This window comes from Sorex araneus, chromosome X (assembly GCF_027595985.1).
Source record: "Sorex araneus isolate mSorAra2 chromosome X, mSorAra2.pri, whole genome shotgun sequence".
Taxonomy (NCBI): Eukaryota; Metazoa; Chordata; class Mammalia; order Eulipotyphla; family Soricidae; genus Sorex; species Sorex araneus.
This window is the reverse complement of record NC_073313.1, coordinates 164,234,736-164,256,505: the sequence shown is the minus strand read 5'-3', so window position 1 is coordinate 164,256,505 and position 21,770 is coordinate 164,234,736. Positions and strand designations below refer to the sequence as shown.

At 52.2% G+C, this 21,770-nt stretch overlaps 1 protein-coding gene across 1 annotated transcript in view; it reads left to right on the top strand.

Annotated features, from left to right (window-relative positions):
- The window catches only part of ASTN1 (astrotactin 1), a 197,792-nt gene that overhangs the window by 69,820 nt on the left and 106,202 nt on the right, over window positions 1-21,770 (top strand). Inside the window, exon 3 of the mRNA XM_055121220.1 lies at window positions 19,904-20,297. Coding sequence (XP_054977195.1) covers window positions 19,904-20,297 — 394 coding nt within the window. The remainder of the gene's footprint in view (window positions 1-19,903; window positions 20,298-21,770) is intronic.

Sequence of the window (21,770 nt, the reverse complement as noted above, 5' to 3'; positions counted from 1 at the left end):
TGACTGGTGCCCGCTTGAGCAAATCAATGAACAATGGGACGACAGTGCTATATATTGGGTGGAGGGAGGGTGTTTGGGTCATACCCAACGGTGCTTGGGGGTGACCATAATATGGTGTTGGGGAGTGAACTGGGTCATGAAGGCGAACCAGTGAGCATCACCCCAAAATGAAAAAGAAATCGACACGTGTAGGTCTATGCAAAGAAGTCCAAGTGTCGGGGCCGACGCTCTCAGCTTTATAGAGCTACGCTTCGGCTGCCTGTTATGTTCACGGGAATAAGGCGGCCAGGAATTGGGGACCACGGCTCAGGGCTGACTCCTGGCTCTCCACTCAGGAACTACTCCTGGCGGTGCTCAGGGGACCCTATGGGATGCTGGGAATCGAACCTGGGTCGGCCGCATGCAAGGAAAATGCCCTCCCTGCTAGACTATCGCTCCAGCCCCTCTTTTCTTTCTTTCTTTCTTTCTTTCTTTCTTTCTTTCTTTCTTTCTTTCTTTCTTTCTTTCTTTCTTTCTTTCTTTCTTTCTTTCTTTCTTTCTTTCTTTCTTTCTTTCTTTCTTTCTCTCCTCTTCTTTGTCACACCCGGCGATGCTCAGGGCTGACTCCTGGCTCAGGAATCACTCTTGGCGGTGCTCAGGGGACCCTATGGGATGCTGGCAATCGAACCCGAGTCAGCCGCTTGCAAGGCAAACACCCTCCCCGCTGTGCTATCGCTCCAGCCCCCTACGTGCATTGCTTTTGTGGGGGAATTTTTCTCAGTGAAGAGAAGCACTCTCTAAGTCTTATTGACCTACCATTGATTCCAGAGTCATTGGCTCATTCATTCACTGAGCTATTTATCCCCTCTTTGAACGTGGCTGGCCTGCTTTTTAATTTTTTTTTAAGCCGCCAAGGAGCTCGGAAATTAATCAGACACGCTTGCTTTCAAGGAATCTTTGATCTGGTTATTAATCCTTAACATTAAATTTGTTGTTGTTGTTGATTTGGGGGCCAGATCCGACGGTGCTCAGGGCTGACCTCTGGATGGGCACTCAGGGATCACTCCTTTTTATTTTTATTTATGTATTTATTTATTTATTGCTCTTTGGGTCACACCCGGCCATGCACAGGGGTTCCTCCTGGCTCATGCACTCAGGAATCACTCTTGGCGGTGCTCGGGGGACCCTATGGGATGCTGGGAATCAAACCCGGGTCAGCCGCGTGCAAGGCCAACGCCCTTCCCGCTGTGCTATTGCTCAGCGCCCCCCTGCCCGCCAGAATTTCTTTATCCAGTCATCTATTTGCTCCCTCTTTTATCTTCCCAGTTCACCCGGGCTGTTAGGAAGCATCAAGGATCTGGGTTTTGTTAAGTATTTCCTTTAATGCCTGCTCCCCTGGGAAGTACCCAGTAAATATTAGCTTGGTAGACTCTTGGGGGCCCATGCAAGCTGTCTGTAACGAAGCCGTGTCTTGGAATACCCAGGGGCCCCGGGGCCCAGAGAGCCAAAAAAGCAGCTGGGATCATAGCAACCTCTTAAAGAATCCCAGGAGTGAAGAGGTTCTGGGGTCGGGGGAAAAAGCCGGGGAGTGGAGGGTGGGCAATTAGGGACTTGGGGATGCAGAAGCAAAGAACCCTGACGAGGCCCAGTTGCCAATGTCTCCTGATAGGGCCTTTTGCTCTTCTACCTCCGTGTCTCTGTCTACGGGGCTTCCAAGCTTTTCTTGGGGCTGGCCCAGTGCGTGGCATTCCTGGACGAACGTCACGAACTTATTTCTTGGGTCATCCAGCCAAAGGATGTCATTAAGGAAATTCCTGTTTGGCCCCAGCATCCGTGGCGACATAGACTATTGTTCCTACGACGACAGGCAGCAAAGTGAAAGCCGTCAGTGGTGGGCCCCACGCCGCCGTGCGGGTATGGCTGTTCAAACTCACTGTCACTGTCATCCCGTTGCTCATCGATTTGTTCGAGCGGGCACCAGTCACGTCTCTCATTGAGAGACTTATTGTGACTGTGTTTGGCATATCCAACACGCCACGGGGAGCTTGCCAGGCTCTGCCGCGCGGGCTCGATACTCTCGGTAGCTTGCCGGCCTCTCCGAGAGGGGCGGATGAATCGAACTCGGGTCGGCCACATGAAAGGCAAACGCCCAACCGCTGTGTAAACTCAGAGATCCCCAATTCTCTCCTTCGCTCCAGGGCACTCACCGGTACCCCAGTGGACCTCTGGGATATTCCACAGGCCCTTAGGTGAAAATCACATAAATCAGCATGTGTGATGCTAAGGAGACAGGAAAGGTTTGGGTGGGGGTGGGGGACATAGGAAAGATAAAAGGTCGGAAGAGGGGAAGCATGACAGGGAAGAGGTAGAGAAACTCTTTTCTAGATTATTCTATCCTCCTGTGCTTTCTGCTCATCTCTGACGTTTGGGGATTCTCTTGTAGACCTTTACATCTAAACCTCACAACCATCTCCAGTGTCCATGGTTGGAAACAGAGTAGATCTGGGAATTTAGGAGATAGACTAGCAAAGGTATTAGCTGGAAAGCAGGCCCAATGGTGAACTGCAGTGACCCCACTGTTGGGGTCACAATGCCAGAGCATCTGTGGGCAGTAGAGGAAGGGAATGGGTGGAGCTGAGTTTCAATGAAACTTTATTTGCAACAACAGGCTGTGGGGTGTGCAGTACAGGAAGGGAAGGGGCAAATATGTGTTTCAATAAAACTTTACAACAGTAGCAGCGGTGTGTGCAGTAGAGGAAGGGAATGTCTCCATTCCCTGCATTTCAATAAAACTTTATTTACAACAACTGGCTGTGGGGTATGCAGTACAGGAAGGGAAGGGGCAAATCTGTGTTTCAATAAAACTTTATTTACAACAGTAGACAGTGGTGTGTGCAGTAGATAAAGGGAATGGGTGGAGCTGAGTTGCAATAAAACTTTATTTACAACAACAGGCTGTGGGGTGTGCAGTACAGGAAGGGAAGGGGTAAAGCTGTGTTTCAATAAAACTTTATTTACAGCAACAGGCTGTGGGGTGTGCAGTACGGAAGGGAAGGGGCAAATCTGTGTTTCAGTAAAACTTTATTTACAACAACAGGTAGCAGTGTGTGCAGTAGAGGAAGGAAATGCCCCCATTCCCTGCGTTTCAGTAAAACTTTATTTACAACAGCAGGCATCAGGGTGTGCAGTAGAGGAAGGGATATGAGGGGAGCTGTGTTTCAATAAATTTATTTTAAAGAGCAGGCAGTGGGATGTGCAGTAGAGGAAGGGAATGAGTTGGGCTGTATTTCAATAAAACTTTATTTACAACACAGGCAGCAAGCAGGGGTCACAGGGACGGTTTCTCTAAGTTGAGGCTAAACTCTAACAACTTGGCAGAAGCGAGTGGCTTCAGTGTGTAGTGTGAAGATAATAGCTTGCTCGTTTCAGTCAGACCCTGTGGATTGATGATCATTGTCACCCATCGCGGGCCCTGACAAAGATGCTTCTCGCTGCAAATCCACAGTGTTCCCAAATTCAGACAAAATACAAGTGCATTAACCCCTCCTGAGAGGATTCACCAACGGTGCGAAGACAAAATTTGACGGAACACACAAAAAAATGTGCTTCAACTTGATAAGAGAAATCAAAACAGGATGCAAATGAGTAGTATGTGTCTGATCCGCCCCAGGAAGCTGGTAGAATCCTGGCTGGTCGGACATAGTGACTTTCTGAGAACAGCCCTTTGGAACCGAACCCCTCCTATAAATAGGGATCTTTTTTTTTTTCCTTTAGGCACACGGGGCTGGAGTGATAGCACAGCGGGAGAGGGCTTTTGCCATGCACACGGCTGAGCCAGCTTTGAGCTCCAGCAACCCATAGGAGCATTGTTGGAGGTGGCCCCCCAAAAAACAAAGAGAGAAAGCAACTTTAGGCAGGCAAACAGCTTGTCACCAGGTGGTGTTGTTGCTGCTTTAAATATCTGTTCTGGCTTTTTGTTTTTCCTGAATGTTTTCATTTACATGGACTGGCTTTTCCATCTTGTACCGATTTTATTTTATTATTTATTTATTTATTTACTTATTTTTCTTTTTGGGTCATACCTGGCGGTGCTCAGGGGTTACTCCTGGCTCTGCACTCAGGAATTACTCCTGGCGGTGCTCAGGGGACCCTATGGAATACTGGGAATCGAACCTGGGTCGGCTGCATGCAAGGCAAATGCCCTACCCGCTGTGCTATCGCTCCAGCCCCACCATCTTGTACTGATTTTAGCCGTGTCGCAGATGAAAATCCCAAGTGGGGAAAAAGTAGAAAGAAAAATTGAAAAATTGTGACTTTCATAATTCCCATGTATGACCCCCCACTCCGTTCTTTTTTTTTTGCTTTTACTTTTTGGGTTACACCTGGTGATGCACAGGGGTTACTCCTGGCTCTGCACTCAGGAATCACCCCTGGCGGTGCAAAGGGGACCATATGGGATGCTGGGAATCGAACCCGGGTCAGCCGTGTGCAAGGCAAACGCCCTCCCCGCTGTGCTATTGCTCCAACTTCAACCCCTCACTCTGTTTTAGATAGAGAATATTTCCCCCAATAGGGGGCCGGAGCGATAGCACAGCGGATAGGGCGTTTGCCTTGCACGCGGCCGACCCGGGTTCGATCCTCGGCATCCCATATGGTCCCCCAAGCACCGCCAGGAGTAATTCCTGAGTGCAGAGCCAGGAGTAACCCCTGAGCATCGCTGGGTGTGACCCAAAAAGCAAACAAAAAAAAATTTCCCCCAATAGATCAGAGAATACAAGGCCAGTGCCCTTTGTGACACCCTGTGGCATGCCTTGATAGTGGGCATGTGTCCTTGGCTTTAGAAATGCCAGCGATGACCTTGAAGTGCCCTCTGACACAGGCTTTTCCCCTCCAGGTGTGAGACTTTAGCCTCTGCTTGGGCGCTCTGATGGAGATGTTCATGAGGCTCGACAGCCTGTTTTGATAAAGTTTTACTGAAACACAGCTCCTGTTTCCCATAGGGTCCCCTGAGCACTGCCAGGAGTGATTCCTGAGTGCAGAGCCAGGAGTCAGCCCTGAGCATCGCCGGGTGGGACCCAAAAAGCAAAAAAAAAAAAAAAAGGTTTTGTTTGTTCGTTTTGGACGGGGGGTCACTCCTGGTGGGCAAATCCCTACACAGTGTTCAGAGGCCAGGGGTGCCTTTGAGGCTCTGGGACCTGGTTTAATGGTCTTTTAGATTTCTCTTTTTTGGGTGGGTAGGGGACATTGGGTGACTCCCGGCGATGCTCAGGGGTTCCTCCTGGCTCTACACTCAGGAATTTCTCCTGGCAGTGCTCAGGGGACCCTATGGAGTGACAGGGATCGAACCCGGGTTGACTGTGTGCAAAGCAAATGTCCTCCCTGCTGTGCTATTGCTCCAGACCCATATATTCCCTCTCTGTGGGGCAGCGGTCGACCATATCTTTCCGTTTTCCTGTTGTCTATTTCTTTTTAGCAGTGATCCACAGTTTTAATTGTAGAAATATCTCGCCTTCCTTGTTGATATTAAAGTATTTGATATTTTTAGACACTATTCTTTTTTTATTTTTGAATTTCTTTTCCAACTTACAGTCTTTTGCGATTACGTTTCAGTCATACAGTGATTGAGCACCCATCCCTCTACCAGTGCCCATTCTCCACCACCGATGTTCCCTGTATCCCTCCCTCCTCCCCCACCCTGTCCCTCCCCCCGCCTCTGTGGCAGGCACCTTCCCTCTTTCTCTCTCTCTCCCTTTGGGTGTCATGGTTTGCAATACAGATACTAAGTGGCCATCATGTTTGGTCCATAGTCTACTTTCAGCACGCATCTCCCATCCCGAGCGAGCCCTCCGAGCATCATTGACTCAGTGCTCCCTTCTCCACCCCAACTGCCTTTCCCCCCAGCACGTGAGGCCGGCTTCCAAGCTGTGGGGCCACCCTCCTGTCCCTTATCTCGACTGTCCTTGGGTGTCAGTCTCCCATGATATAACTTTATATTCCACAAATGAGTGCAGTTAGACAGTAGTCTTTATTGTTTTGTTTTGGGGATACAACTAACAGTGCTCAGGGCTCACTCCTAGGTAGGAAGGGAGGGAGGGAGGAAGGAAGGAAAGAAGGAAGGAAGGAAGGAAGGAAGGAAGGAAGGAAGGAAGGAAGGAAGGAAGGAAGGAAGGAAGGAAGGAAGGAGGAAAGGAAGGGGGAGGGAGAGAGGGAGGGAGGAAGGAAGGAAGGAAGGAAGGAAGGAAGGAAGGAAGGAAGGAAGGAAGGAAGGAAGGAAGGAAGGAAGGAAGGGGGAAAGGAAGGGGGAGGGAGGGAGGGAGGGAGGAAGGAAGGAAGGAAGGAAGGAAGGAAGGAAGGAAGGAAGGAAGGAAGGAAGGAAGGAAGGAAGGAAGGAAGGAGAAAGGAAAGGAAGAGAAAGTAAGAAAATGAATGCAGGGGACAGAAGGGCTGGGTTCTCCGGATGCCTCAGCCAGGTGGGCCTCCGGGATCTCAGGGGGTGGGCCCTGGGGGAGGGCGAGGACCCTGCGGTTGGAATGCCGTGGGGAAGAAGCACACCCTCCCGGGCCCCTACGAGGAGGAGGATTTCCTGTTCTCCCCACGCACCCCCTCCTCTTCTGCCCTCTCCGCATTGCCGGCTTCTTTGATCCTTTTCGGGCCAAGGTTCCTTCTCACCCGACTTCCTCTGATGCAGACAGAAAGTGGGCCGCGTTCCCCTTCCTGGGTGACACGCGGCTGCCTTCAAAGGACCCAGAATCCTCGGCGGCCTCCGTGTGAAATGCCTTACCTGGTTAATATCATTCCAGGTCACTGGGGTTTCCGGCGGTGGGGGCGGGGGGGTGGTCCCCATCAAAAGGAGAGACGAGCATTGAACCGGAGCATCTTTGCTCCAAAGCGGACAGCTTGATGCTTTGGGGACCGCAGGTGTCTTCCCCGCCGTGCTCTTTCTACAGGATCCTCGCCCCCAGTCCTAGCCGCACCCCCTCTCACCCGCCCCCTGCACAACCCCCCCTCCACCGAACCCGGCTGGAACCTGGTCTTCCTGTGCTCTCTGCAGGTGGAAGTACCTAGTTGCCAGCACTCTGTCGGGGGACGTTAGGAGCCCCCGCACCCCTCATCCTGCTCCCTAGAGTTCTTTCTCCCGGAGCCAGAGTCAGATTCACAAAGGGGGTGCCCAGCACGCACGGCCCCCGTCGGCCTGATCAGAACGTTTTTTTCTTGGGCTGGAGCGATAGCACAGCGGGGAGGGCGTTTAGCCTTGCATGCGGCTGACCCGGGTTCTAATCCCAGCATCCCATATGGTCCCCTGAGCACTGCCAGGGGTAATTCCTGAGGGCAGAGCCAGGAGCAACCCCTGTGCATCGCCGGGTGTGACCCCCCCCCAAAAAAAACGTTTTTTCTTTACCTTGGACTATTTATTCCAACTTTGTCTGGCTTAGTAAAGGCCAAGATCAGGGAGCGTGTCTCAACCTTCCCCGCCTCTGGCCCCCCTAACCAGCCTTCTTTCCTTCCTTGGTCTCCCCTGATCTCACCGGTGAGATCTTTATTCACGATTGCCTGTCTTTATTCACGATTTTTATCATATTTTGGACTATCCTGGGGGCCAGACGTTTTCTGGGGTGGAAGCACGGAGGGCAGCCTGGAGGAGGAGGTGCCAAGGCCCCTCCCACAGACACCGGTTGCGGGGCATTCCTGGGAGCTTGGGCAGCGCCAAGATGACGTTGACCTCAGACCCCACCAGAGAGGAACCAAGAGTCTCAGGCGAGCAGAGGGGGTGCCTAGGCTGAGATCTGATGTCTGTCCTCATGGATTGCGGTGCATACTCTTTGGCATGCATGTGCTTGGCTGTCAGAAAGCTCCTCCGCCCTCCCTCTGGGGTATTCCAGAAGCTTCCACCCTGAGAAGTAGGGTGCAGCTTTCCTCTCTTCTCTCCCCCGGAAGAGAAAGTGGGGTCCAGGTTCCTGATCATGACCTGGGCTTTGGGGCTGAGGCGATAGCACAGCGGGGAGGGCGTTGGCCTGGCACACGGCCGGCCCCGGGTTTGATCCCCGGCATCCCCTAGGGTCCCCCGAGCACCGCCAGGAGTGATCCCTGAGTGCAGAGCCGGGAGTGAGCCCTGAGCATCGCCGGGTGGGACCCAAAAAGCTAAAAAGAACCAAACACACATGACCTTGGGAGTGATAGCACGACAGGGAGGGCGTTTGTCTTGCACGTGGCATCGCTGGGTATGACCCAAAAAGCAAAAGCACTGTAGCTGTTGCACTGTTGCCCCGTTGTTTTCCCTTCTCTCTGAGAAGGGCAGAGGAATCGAACCCGGGTCGGCCGTGTGCAAGGCCACCGCCCTACCCGCTGTGCTATCGCTCCAGTCTATTGCTATGTTTTTTTTTTTTATATTCCACAAATGAGTGCAATCATTCCATGTCTGTCTCTCTCCTCCTGACCCATCTTATTCAGCATGATACTCTCCATCCACTCATAGGCAAATTTCACGACTTCATTTTTCCGGGCTGCTGCGTCGTATTCCATTGTATAGATATACCATAGTGTCGTTAACCAGTCTTCTGTTCTCAGGTACTTGGGTTGTTTCCAGACTCTCTGAGCTGCTTTAGAAGCAGGAAATCCCGACCGTATATCTTTGTGAGTGTCTGAGGTTAGATCCCAAAAACCTCGAGATTCTCTCTCTGTGTTTCACCCAAGCCTTGGTGGGTAAAACGGAGCAATCCCCAAAGTGGATGTGTGTGTGTGTGTGTGTGTGTGTGTGTGTGTGTGTGTGTGTGCGCGCGCGCGCGCGCGCGCGCATCTCTATGCAGATTAGGCTGAGCTGGGCTCAACTCCCAACGCCCTGAACTCTGAGCCATCTTCAGCTGGAGAAAGCTGGCCCTATGCCCGAGTGTCCCTGGCCTGTGGGACTTAGCACTGAGCCAGGGAATGAATAAGCCACGGGCAATTAGGGAAGGGCTCCGGCTTCTGGGGGACCCCTCCACCTGCGACTCCCCCATCTCTGCCTAATATCTAAAGCCAAATGCAGTGGAGTAATCCTGGAAAACCAGAATCAAGCTGCAGATGTGTGCCCTAGGCCGGTGGGGGGCCAGGGAGGCCAGATGCGGGGGAAGGCGGGGCAAGGGGGTGTTCTAATTAATGACAGGAAGGGTTTGGAGTCTTGTGCGAGGGCTTTGCCAGCAGAAATGGAATGAGCTGAGTGTGTTACTGAGGTGGAAGCTGGTGGCTCAGCAAAGCCCAAATAAGAACAGCAGCATCTCGATCAAGAGGGTCTTCCTTGGGCAGGCGTCCCTCCGGATTTTGTGCCCAGATCCTTGTCAGAGAGAAGGAGAAGGAGAAGAGTGTTTTGAGCGGGGAGAGAAGGAAGTGCACAGGGTGTGTGTGGGGGAGCTCAGAGGACCCCTCCTTGTTCAAAGCTCGTTGGCAAAGAGCCAAGCTCTGGGTACCATCTTGGCGGTTGGCACAGTTCTTGTGGGGGGGAGGACTCGCCTTCTTGCTCCTTCCTTCCCTGGCCCCTGTCCCCTTTGCCCAACGGCTTCTTATCTCCCATGCCAAGACCGAGTCACAGCTGGGGGGGCAGGGAGGGAGCTCTAAGAGGGGGTGGGCACTTTAATTAATTAATTAATTAATTAATTTTTTGCTTTTTGGGTCCCACCTGGTGATGCACAGGGGTCACTCCTGGCTCTGCCCTCAGGAATCACCCCTGGCGGTGCTCGGGGGACCCTATGGGATGCTGGGAATCAAACCCGTGTTGGCCACGTGCAAGGCCAACGCCCTCCCCGCTGTGCTATTGCTCCAGCCCCTAATTTATTTATTTTTAATTAATTATTTTTTTTTTGGCTTTTTGGGTCACACCTGGCGATGCTCAGGGGTTACTCCTGGCTCTGCACTCAGGAATTACTCCTGGTGGTGCTCAGGGGACCATATAGGATGCTGGGAATCAAACCTGGGTAGGTTTTGTGCAAGGCAAATGCCGTCCCTGCTGTGCTATTGCTCCAGCCCCTATTTTTAAATTTTACTGAATCACCGTGAGATAGTTTTACGAGCTCTCAAGTTTGGGTTACAATCACACAATGATCCAACACCCATCCCTCCACCAGTGCACATTCCCCACCACCAATATCCCCGGTATACCCCCCCTCCCTTCCTGCCATCCCCCGAAGGCAGATGGAATAGAGAAGGGATCACTAAGAAAATGATGGCTGGAGGCATCGGTCGGGATGAGAGATGTGTGTTGAAAGTAGATAATGCACCAAACATGATATCCTTTTTTTTTTTTTAAATTGAATCACCGTGAGACACACAGTTACAAGATTGTTCATGATTGGGTTTCAGTCATAAAATGCTCCAACACCCATTCCTTTACAGGGTACATTTCCCACCACCAATGTCCCCAGTTTCTCTCCCATTCTCTCTCCCACCCACTGCCTGCCTCTTGCACGGACTCCCCCCACCCGCCCCAACACACCCCCTTATCTCTCTCCCCTCTCTCTCTCTCTTTTCCTTTTTTTTTTTTTTTGTTTTTGCTTTTTGGGTCACACCTGGCAATGCACAGGTGTTAATCCTGGCTCTGCACTCAGGAATCACTCCTGGCGGTGCTCGGGGGACCCTATGGGATGCTGGAACCCGGGTCGGCCGCGTGCAAGGCCAACGCCCTCCCCACTGTGCTATGGCTCCAGCCCCTCTCTCTTTTCCTTTTGGGCATTATGGTTTGCAATACAGATACAGAAAGGTTATCATGTGTGTCCCTTTACCTTCTCTCGACATTCAATTCTTGTCTAGAGTGACCATTCCTAACTCTCTTTGTCCTAGTGGTCCCTTCTCTGCCCTAAATGCCCTTTGCCCCCTACCGCCACTGGTGGCAAGCTTCCAACCATTGCTCAGTCTTCCTGGTCCCTGTCCATTGGTTCTTTGCACCCTGCGTCTAGTCCGTTAGGAGTGTGAGTTGAGGCCGGCAGGGGGGAGGTCGGCTGCCTTGGTTCGACTACCACGAAAGGATTCACTTGGCATGAATCCACTGTCACCGTCTTGGTCTTTATGCGAAACCCAGTCTTCAGGATTTCTCCCTTCTCCTCGCCCGGGCAAGGCTTAGCCTGAGCGTTGGGATGGCTAGAAAGGCCCCGAGAAACACATCCACCAAGTGTGTCGCGCAACCAGCCACTGGCCAGGTGCCACTTTCGTGTGTGGGCTGGGAACCCTTTGCATTGCGCGTCTCCCAAATGCTTGGCTCGCCCCTGGCATCATTGAGGCATTAAGCCGACAGCCCTGTTCGCCTCTTTGGGAGTGAGAGGGCGAGCGAATTCAGCCCTTCTCTGCAGAGCCTCACCCCTGCTCCCAACAGCTACCCTTCCGTCAACAGCGGGTGGGAGACCGCACACCCACCCACTCACAGTGCATCCAAGAGTGGTCCCAGGCATCATACCCTGACACCCATCAGGGACCTTGCCACGAGCTTCATCCTCGGGGACTGATTCGCCGTGTCGTGTTCCATTTGCTCAGGTCCAGCTGCTGCCCACGGCACGCCTGGAGTGGTCCCTGAGACCACCTTCCCCACCCCCGCCGGGCAAAGCTGGCTGGGGTTGAAGCAAGTGCGTGACAGAGGGATTGAACAGCACCATCCCGATCTGAGACAAAGAAGCTCTGGGTCGCACGCTAGTGAGCGTGCCCCACGCCAGCTGCCGCCTCTGTTCCTTGCTCAATAATGCCTCGAACGTTTGATCCGAGCGGGACAGATTATTGGGATGGTTTTATGTCGCCAAGATCACCTGCCGCATCGAAACAGAGGCAAGGCGGAGAGGAACGTGGCCGAGAATAGGCAGGAAGCATTAGGCAGCCGGGAGATTGATTTACTGGTGTCGTGCGTCGCCCGGCAAGGCAGGAAGTCCTGTGCACACGTGCCCACAGAGGCGCCCTGATTTCGTGATTCCGCCTGTGACTTGATGAGACAGCCTGCCCACCACATAGAACACACATCTCCCTTTGTGTGCATGTAGTCATCTACATACATAGCTATACATAGCTTGACTCTTTTTTTTTTTTTGCCTTTTGGGTCACACCCGGCGATGCACAGGGGTCACTCCTGGCTCATGCACTCAGGAATGACTCCTGGCGGTGCTTGGGGGACCATATGGGATGCTGGGAATTGAACCCGGGTCGGCCGCGTGCAAGGCAAATGCCCTACTTGCTGTGCTATCACTCCAGCCCCCTTGACTCTTTTTTTTAAAAAAAATTATTTACTTTTGCTTTTTAGTTCACACACGGGTCACTGCTGGTTGTGCACTCAGGAATCACTCCTTGTGGTGCTCGGGGGACCCTATGGGATGCTGGGAATCGAACCCGGGTCGGCCACGTGCAAGGCAAACGCCCTCCCCACTGTGCTATCGCTCCAGCCCCAATAACTTGACTCTTTTTTTTTTTTTTTTTTGCTTTTTGGGTCACACTCGGCGATGCCCAGGGGTCACTGCTGGTTCTGCACTCAGGAATCACTCCTGGCGGTGCTCCGGGGACCCTATGGGATGCTGGGAATCGAACCTGGGTTGGCCGAGTGCAAGGCAAACGCCCTCCCCGCTGTGCTATCGCTCCAGCCCCAATAGCTTGACTCTTAACGGAGCTGAGATCAGTCCTGTGACAACTGGAGGCCGTCCAAGCTCCCGGATTAGATGTCTCGAGGTGGGAGACCTCAGCCTCCAGGTAAACTGGGCCCTCCTGGAGAATTCGGGGACCAGCAACGGTCACTTGGACTGTCTCTCGGCCTCACATCTCGGCTTCCCTGGGCCCTGACATTCTCATTCGGCCCCATGACAGGTGAACCCAAACCCTCAGTGCGATCAGAGAAGTCAGAACTGCCACAGCACCCTTGGTGATTGGCTCTGGGACCGCACGGCCAGGCCGTGGAGGCGGCCCCAGGCCGAAGTCCAAAAATGCAGCTCTATAAAAATCCTGGGAAGGAGGACAGGTGAAAATAGCCGGGGCTGGCTGGGGCCCACCAGCCTCCAGCTATAGCCCCCGGAGAGCTGGAAGCTCTCGTTATATTCGACTCCTAAAGATTCCTAAAGGAACTGAAACGGGCGTCAGCAGGAAAGGAGAAAGACGGTTCAGATGGAGCCATTGGGCAGCATCACGGCTAGGGCAGGTGATGGCTGCAAAAGCTGCCAAGTGGGGCCAGCGTGATAGCACAGTGGTTAGGGCGTTTGCCTTGCATGCAGCTGACCTGGGTTCGATTCCCAGCATCCCCTAGGATCCCCCGAGCACCGCCAGGAGTTATTCCTGAGTGCTGAGCCAGGAGTTAGCCCTGAGCATCGCCGGGTGGGACTCAAAAAGCAAAAACAAAACAACAACAAAAAAGAAGTTATCTCTCAGAGCCTCCAGTGAAAAGAATTTATTTATGTATTTATTGATTTCATTGGATCATCGTGAGATAGAGCTACAAAGCTTTCATGTTTGAGATTCAGCTGTATAATGGTGGACACCCATCCATCCACCAGGGACATTTTCTACCACCAGTGTCCCCAGTATCCCCCCCCATCCCAGTCCTCACCCTGCCTCTATGGCAGACAATTTCCCCCATTCTCTCTCTCTCTCTCTCCCCCTCTCCCCCTTTCCCCCTCTCCCCCTCTCTCTCCCCCTCTCCCCCTCTCTCTCCCCCTCTCCCCCTCTCCCCCTCTCCCCCTCTCTCTCCCTCTCTCCCTCTCTCTCTCCCTTTCTCTCCCTCTCTCTCCCTCTCTCTCCCTCTCTCTCCCTCTCTCCCTCCCTCCTTTTGGGCATTATGTTTTCCTCAGATTTTTCCCCACCATCCTTCAAGCCTACCTGCCAGGGGCAGACGCTAGATAATTTATTTTCCATTGCTCACTTTGAATACATGGCCGACCCGGGTTCGATTCCTCCATCCCTCTCACAGAGCCCGGCAAGCTACCGAGAGGATCCCGCCCGCACGGCAGAGCCTGGCAAGCTCCCCGTGGCGTCTTCGAGATGCCAAACACAGTCACAACAAGTCTCACCATGGAGACGTGACTGGTGCCCGCTCGAGCCAATCAATGAGCAAATCGATGAACAACAGAATGACAGTGACAGTGATAGTGAATCCCTGCAGGATCCTTGTTCATTCCCTTCTCCTTGGGTCACGACGAAATTTGTCCATGACCAGGCTCTTAACTTATTATAAGTTTTATGGCTCTTGCCCTATCCTGTTTGACGCAGGGTAGCTTACCACTTGCCCTGGGTCCATCTAGTCCCTTCGTCGGGACCCTGCTTCTGGGGTGCTAGGAACTAAGGGCAACTGAGGCTAAGTCGAGTAAATATGACAGATGCCCAGGAGTGAATATTATTCGGAGTCAATTAATTCCCAAGTGACAAAAGCGTAGCATGAACTGTCTTCCTGTGTCTGTAGAAAAATGACATTGCTCCAAGGAAAACGATGCACAGGACATGAGGCAAAGAGGAAAGCAATATTTCACTTACAAATACAAAACGAGAGATCTTAGAAGCATCTGACCTTACGAGTCGCAGAGTCTAATTTGGGGATATAGGTGATGAGCAGATAAGGGAAGGGAGCATAGAGGAGAAGTTAAAGATAAACACGGAGGAACGAGAGTGCCTCAGGAGCACTGTGATGGGGGTAACCCAATAACTAAACTCCTTGCAGCAGAAGAAAAAGGACAAACCAATGTTATCCTACACTTCCTTCCTGTATGTCTTTCTCTTTTTTCTTTCTTCCTTCTTTTTTCTTTCCTTTCTTCCTTTACTTCTTTCTTTCCCTTTTCTTCCTTCCTTCCTTCCTTCCTTCCTCCCTCTTTCCTTCCTCCCTTTTCCCTCCCTCCCTCCGTTCTTCCTTCCTCCCTCTTTCCTTCCTCCCTTTTCCCTCCCTCCCTCCTTCCCTTCCCTTCCCTTCCCTTCCTTCCTTCCTTCCTTCCTTCCTTCCTTCCTTCCTTCCTTCCTTCCTCCTTCCCTTCCTTCCTCCCTTTTTTCTTTCCCTCTCCTTTCTCTCTCCTTCCTTCCTTCCTTCCTTCCTCCCTCCCTCCCTCCCATCCTTCCTTCCTTCCTTCCTTCCTTCCTTCCTTCCTTCCTTCCTTCCTTCCTTCCTTCCTTCCTTCCTTCCTTCCTTCCTTCCTTCCTTCCTCCTTCCCTTCCTTCCTCCCTTTTTTCTTTCCCTCTCCTTTCTCTCTCCTTCCTTCCTTCCTTCCTTCCTTCCTTCCTTCCTTCCTACCTCCCTCCCTCCCTCCCTCCCTCCCTCCCTCCCTCCCTTCCTTCCTTCCTTCCTTCCTTCCTTCCTTCCTTCCTTCCTTCCTCCTTCCCTTCCTTCCTCCCTTTTTCTTCCTCTCTCCTCCCTCTCTCCCCCCTCTCTCCTTCCTTTCTTCCTTCCTTCCTTCCTTCCTTCCTTCCTTCCTTCCTTCCTTCCTTCCTCCCTCCCTCCCTCCCTCCCTCCCTCCCTTCTTTCCTCCCTTTTTCTTTCTCTCTCTCCTTCCTTCTTTCCTTCCTTCCTTCCTTCCTTCCTTCCTTCCTTCCTTCCTTCCTTCCTTCCTTCCTTCCTTCCTTCCTTCCTTCCTTCCTCCCCTTTTCTCTCTCTTTCCCCCCCTCTTCCCCCCCTCTTCCCTCCCTCTTCCCTCCCTCCCTCCCTTCCTCCAGCTATGAACTGCTGAGCCATGAGAAATGCCCCTGACATCCCTTTACTCTTTGGAGCTTCCTACCTAGTGGATGAGCTCAACAGACATGCCCGGAGTACTTGTGCTTCGAGCCAGGTGGAAGGTTCAAGGGGCCACTCGGTCAGCGGGGGGAACAGTTAGCTCAGATCACTTTGTCACTCGTCCAACTTTTGACCGAGTAGGAGGTAGCTGGGGGCGGGGCAGGATCTAAGCCCAGGCAGGATTTCCGAGCCAGAGAATGAGCTGGGGTCGGGGAGGCCCACGGACCGCCAGACCTGGACCGTTGCCACGTGTGTTATATAAAACCCAGTTACATAAAAAAAAAAAATCTCCCAGTCTGCAAACACCCCTTCAAATCTCATTGCCCTCTCTCAGGTAAGTGCCGCAAATGTCGGCCTCCTAATAAAAGCTGCCCCCATTTGTTTGATCTCTATTAAAGCCAGGAGAAATCATGTATTGATTTTTTTAAAGTGATATCTATTTTGAATGCAACTTCCCCCCTTCCACGCCGCGGCGAGCCGCTTGTCAATACAGGCGGGGTTCTCATACTCATACCGGCACCTCCAAACTGCTCGCGTTACACAATTGTGAACAGTTTTGAGGGAAATCAATAGATCCAGCAAAAAAAAAAAAAGAAAAAAGGATGAATAATGAGCATTTTATGCATCCTGTGAGTTTGCTGTGTTGTTGTTCCTTTTTTCATATTTACTTTGTAGCTCGCTACATGTCACTTGGGTTCCGATGCGCCTTTTTTTTTTTTTGTGGTTATTTTATTTATTTATTTATTTATTTATTCTTTTTTGGGTCCCACCCGGCGATGCACAGGGCTGACTCCTGGCTCTGCACTCAGGAATCACTCCTGGGGACCTATGGGATGCTGGGAATCGAACCCGGGTCGACCGCGTGCAAGGCAAATGCCCTCCCCGCTGTGCTATCGCTTGAGCTGCTTGTGTTGCTTTTGTGATGACAAAACAGAAGCTGGTGCGCATAAATGGAGGATGGGGTGGAGGGGGGTGCCCCCCCCCACACACAGCTGGGGATAAGGGGTATTGAGGGTGGTCCAGGAGCAAGGTAGGGTGTGCTGGCAAGAGGCGCCTGCAGGGGGCGCCAGAGAATTCTATGGGGATATCTCAGTACTCTCAGTACTCTGAGAGGGGATATCTCAGTACTCTCAGTACTCCGAGAGGCTTGCAGGTGGGGTGGTTGCTGGGATGAAGGCTTGGAAAAGTGGATTCCTCTTGCTAGGAAAGTGGCATTGCACTCTCTAGAGGGGTAAAGTTATTAAAATGCGTCATCGGTTTTTTCTTTGGGGGCCAGGGGTGGGGACCTTGGACCATTCATGGCTGAGTTCCTCTTTTAGCTCTTTTTTGTTTTCTTTTTGGGTCACACCCGGCAGTACCCAGGGTGTGGCTCCTGAGTCATGCACTCAGAAATTACTCCTGGCAATGCTCAGGAGATACTGGGAATCGAACCCCGGTCGGCCGCGTGCAAGGCAAACACCCTCCCCGCTGTGCTATGGCTCCAACCCCCCCAATTGTCTTTTTTATTTTTTTTTTTGCTTTTTGGGTCACACCTGGCTCTGCACAGGGGTTACTCCTGGCTCTGCACTCACTCAGGAATTATCCCTGGCGGTGCTCAGGGGACCCTATGGGATGCTGGGAATCGAACCCGGGTCGGCCACGTGCAAGGCAAACGCCCTACCCGCTGTGCTATCGCTCCAGCCCCTGTCTTGTTTTTAATGTTGCCAAAACAGAAGCTCATGTGCATAGATGTGGGAACCCTCCCCCCACCAGTGATGTGTGTGTGTGTGTGTGTGTGTGTGTGTGTGTATGTGTATGCCTGTGCCCACAAGCCCTGCCCTTGCTCCAGCCAGTGGCAGCAGGGGGAAGACAAATGGGAAGATTGATGGGAAGGAGAAGTGTCTAAATCCAAGACATAGTCCTGGTGAGACAGCAAAAAGGGCCCTTGATGGCTTCCCGGGGAATAATCTTGACCCAGCTGGGAGAGGGGTGGGCCCTGGGAATGCCTCGAGGGGGTGTTTTCATCTCCAGCCTGCGTGATGGGGTGGCGTGATGGAAACCCCCCATGGCCGACGGAGCCATTTGGCACATCTGGCGTAATGAAATGGGCTTGGGGGGACATTGACTGAAGGGGAAGGGGGGGGAGCACAGCTCTTCGGGGGAGACAGACATCCGCTGAGCACTTGGCAGTGAGCCACTAGCACCGCCTGCCCTCCCAGACCAGCGTTGGCCAGGGAAGGAGGGGGCAGAGCACAGTCCTTGCCAGTGACAGGCACTTCGGGGGGTGTCCTGAAGCCCTGGGTCAGTAGGGCGGTCTTGGGGGACAGGAAGTTTGAATGGGAGCTTCTTTGCTCCTCTGAGTCTCAAATGTGCATCCGGTCCTGTCCCTGGACTTCTATTATTCTAGTGATTCTAGCCATCTAATAACTCTAGTGAGACTTACTGTTCTTGCCACAAGAAAAAAAAAAAAAGACTACTCCTCTGTAAGTACTCAGAGAGCACCCCTGTCTCTGTGTTCAGGGTTCACTTAGGGGGGCACTCAGGAGACCGTATGGGCAGCAAACCCAGGTCGGTTGCGTGCAAGGCAAGCACTCTGCCCACTGTACTATCCTGCCAGCTCAACAACTCTTTTATTTTTCCTCTCTTTTATTTCTTTTTCGTTTTGGGTCACACCCGGTGATGCACAGGGGTCATTCTTTTTTTTTTTTTTATTTTGGGTCACACCTTCCGATGCACAGGGATTACTCCTGGCTCTGCACTCAGGAATCACTCCTGGCGGTGCTCAGGGGACCATATGGGATGCTGGGAATCGAACCCGGGTCAGCCGTGTGCAAGGCAAACGCCCTCCCCGCTGTGCTATTGCTCCAGTCTCACAAGGGTCATTCTTGGCTCTGCACTCAGGAATCACCCCTGGCAGTGCTCAGGGGACCCTGTGGGATGCTGGGAATCGAACCTGGGTCGGCCGAGTGCAACGCAAACTCCCTACCTGCTGTGCTATCACTCCAGCCCCCCCTTTTTTGGGTCTCTTTAAACTGTTTGCTAAGCCAGCACTGGTGCAGATGAATTGATAGTGATGCCCTGGGCATCTCCACTGGGTTTTATTCTCTCCTCTCACTGATGATAATGGACTCTCTTTGCTTCTAAATGAGACTGTTGCTTCTGCACTTGAAGGGATGAATGAGGAATGGAAGGAAGGATGCATGGGTGTGTGGATAGACGGATTGTTGGATAGATGCTCGTGTCGCTGGATAGACAGATGCACACATGGATGGATGGTTAAATGAATGTTCGCATGCATGGATGGATAGATGCAAAGATAGTTGGATGAATGCATGGATGGATGAATGGGTGGTTAGTTAAATGTTTGGATAGCTGAGTGGTTGCATGCATGCATGGAGAGATACATGGATGGATGGTTGGATGCGTGGAAGACAGGATGGATGGATGGTTGGATGAATGTATGCATGCATGCATGGATAGATGTGTGAATAGTTGGGTGGATGCGTGCATGGTTGAATGGATGGATGGTTAAATGTATAGTTGAGTGGTTGGATACATGGATGGATGGATGGATGGATGGATGGATGGATGGATGGATGGATGGATGAATTTGGATGGATGAATTAAGTGTGAATAGATGGATGATGGATGCATGGACAGTTGGATGGGTAAATAGATTAATCAATAGTTTGGATGGTTGAATGGTTGGATAGATGGATGGATGGATGGATGGATGGATGGATGGATGGATGGATGGATGGATGGATGGGTGGATGGATGGATGGATAAATTAAGTGTGCATAGATGGATGGATGCAGGACAATTGGATGGATGAATAGATTAATCGATAGGTTGAATGGTTGGATAGATGGGTGGATGGATGGATGGATGGATGGATGCATAAATTAAGTGTGCATAGATGGATGGATGCAGGACAATTGGATGAATAGATTAATCAATAGGTTGGATGGGTGAGTGGTTGGATAGATGGATGGATGGATGGATGGATGGTTGGATGGATGGCTAGGTCGATGAATAAATGGATTGGTGGTTGAATGGTTAATTAGATGATGAGTGGGCGGATGGATGGTGTTATAATCGGATGGGTAATTGGTTAGATAATGGGTGGATGATAGTTTGATGGTTGGACGGTCTGACAGTGGGATGGGTGTCTACGTGGGCATGTGGGTGGGTATGTGATGGACGGATGGCGCCGACCCTGTGCTACGAGACCATCTTCTCCCCCCTCCCCTCATTGTCCTCGCCCCGCAGGGCGGCATGATCGCTCTGCTGCTGTCCATCCTGTGCCTGGTGATGATTCTCTACACGCGGCGCCGCTGGTGCAAGCGCCGCCGGGTGCCCCAGCCCCAGAAGAGCGCCAGCGCCGAGGCGGCCAACGAGATCCACTACATCCCGTCGGTGCTGATTGGCGGGCACGGCCGCGAGAGCCTGCGCAATGCGCGCGTGCAGGGCCACAACTCCAGCGGCACGCTGAGCATCCGGGAGACGCCCATCCTGGACGGGTACGAGTACGACATCACCGACCTGCGCCACCACCTGCAGCGGGAGTGCATGAACGGAGGGGAGGACTTCGCCAGCCAGGTCACGCGCACCCTCGACTCCCTGCAGGGCTGCAACGAGAAGACGGGCATGGACTTGACTCCAGGTTGGAGGGGAGGCGTGCGAGGGTGGCCTTCGAGGGGAGGGGCGAGGGATTGATGGGGGAGGGGGGAGGTTCAGATGGAGGGGCTGGTCATCAGATATTATGGGATGGGCCACAGGCACCCTTAGACTAGAGGACTCAGCCCTTTCCTGATAGACACTCGCTCTACTTCCTCTTTGCGCTCCTCCGGAACGGGGCTTCTTCCTTTATAAGGGACCAGGTCTTGGGGTCATTGGGAGGTGGCAGGAAAAAGCAGATTTCTGCACCGCGTGTCCGTGGAGGGTGTTTAATCCACCTTGAAAGTGGAAAGGATGGAGGTACCTGTTGTCCCCGGATGGATAATGGTTGGGTGGTTGGATGGATGGATAATGGGTAGATAGGTGGATGGGTCGATGGATGGATGATGGTTGGGTGTTGGATGGATAAATGATGGGTGAACGGATAGATTATGGTTGGATGTTGGATGGATGGATAATGGGTAGATGGTGGTGGATGGATGGATTATGGTTGGGTGTTAGATGGATAAATGATGGGTGGATGGATGGATGGATAATGGGTAGATGGGTGGATGGGTGGATGGATGGATGATGGTTGGATGTTGGATGGATAAATGGTGGGTGGATGGATGGATTATGGTTAGATGTTGGATGGATGGATAATGGGTAGATGGTGGATGGATGGATGGATGATGGTTGTTGGATGGGTGGATGGATGGATGGATTATGGTTGGATGTTGGATGGATAAATGATGGGTGAACGGATGGATTATGGTTGGATGTTGGATGGATAATGGGTAGATGGGTGGATGGGTGGATTATGGTTGGATGTTGGATGGATAATGGGTAATGGGTGGATGGGTGGATGGATGGATGATGGTGGGAAGATGAATGATGGTCAGATGGATTTATGATGGTTGGATGGATAGATGCGGGTGAATGGGTGGATAGATGAATGATGATTTGGGGATGGACGATGGTTGGATGGATAAATGATGATTAGTTGGGTCGATGGATGGATGGACTCTCAAATTGTGCTGAAGGAACGAAAAGAATCCAACATCCTTCCTCCAGGCTCCCCAGGGTGACCCTGTCCATCCAGAATCTGCTGAATTGGGTTTTCCATCCCAATCCCTCCCTTCTTACTCCTTTTTCCATCTACAAATCAGCTCTATTTCAGGTGTCGCCGATCCCTCCTTGGAAGGGTCCTGATTCCATTGATAGGGCTTGTAAAAAATCCACTTTTTTGTCAGGGGGGGAGCGGTGTCCAGTGGGGAGTTCCCAAGTGGGGCTCAGAATTCCCCGGGGAATTCTGATACCAATGATACCCAACCAAGCAAGTGGTTCAGAGCCAAGGACTGAGAATGATGAGACGCTCAGGCAATTCTTGGGGCCCTTCGGAGCTACCCCAAACAATGTGTGTCGGGGGACTGTGGTGGCAGGGATTGAACTGGGGTTGTCTGCATGAAAGGCCGTCCCC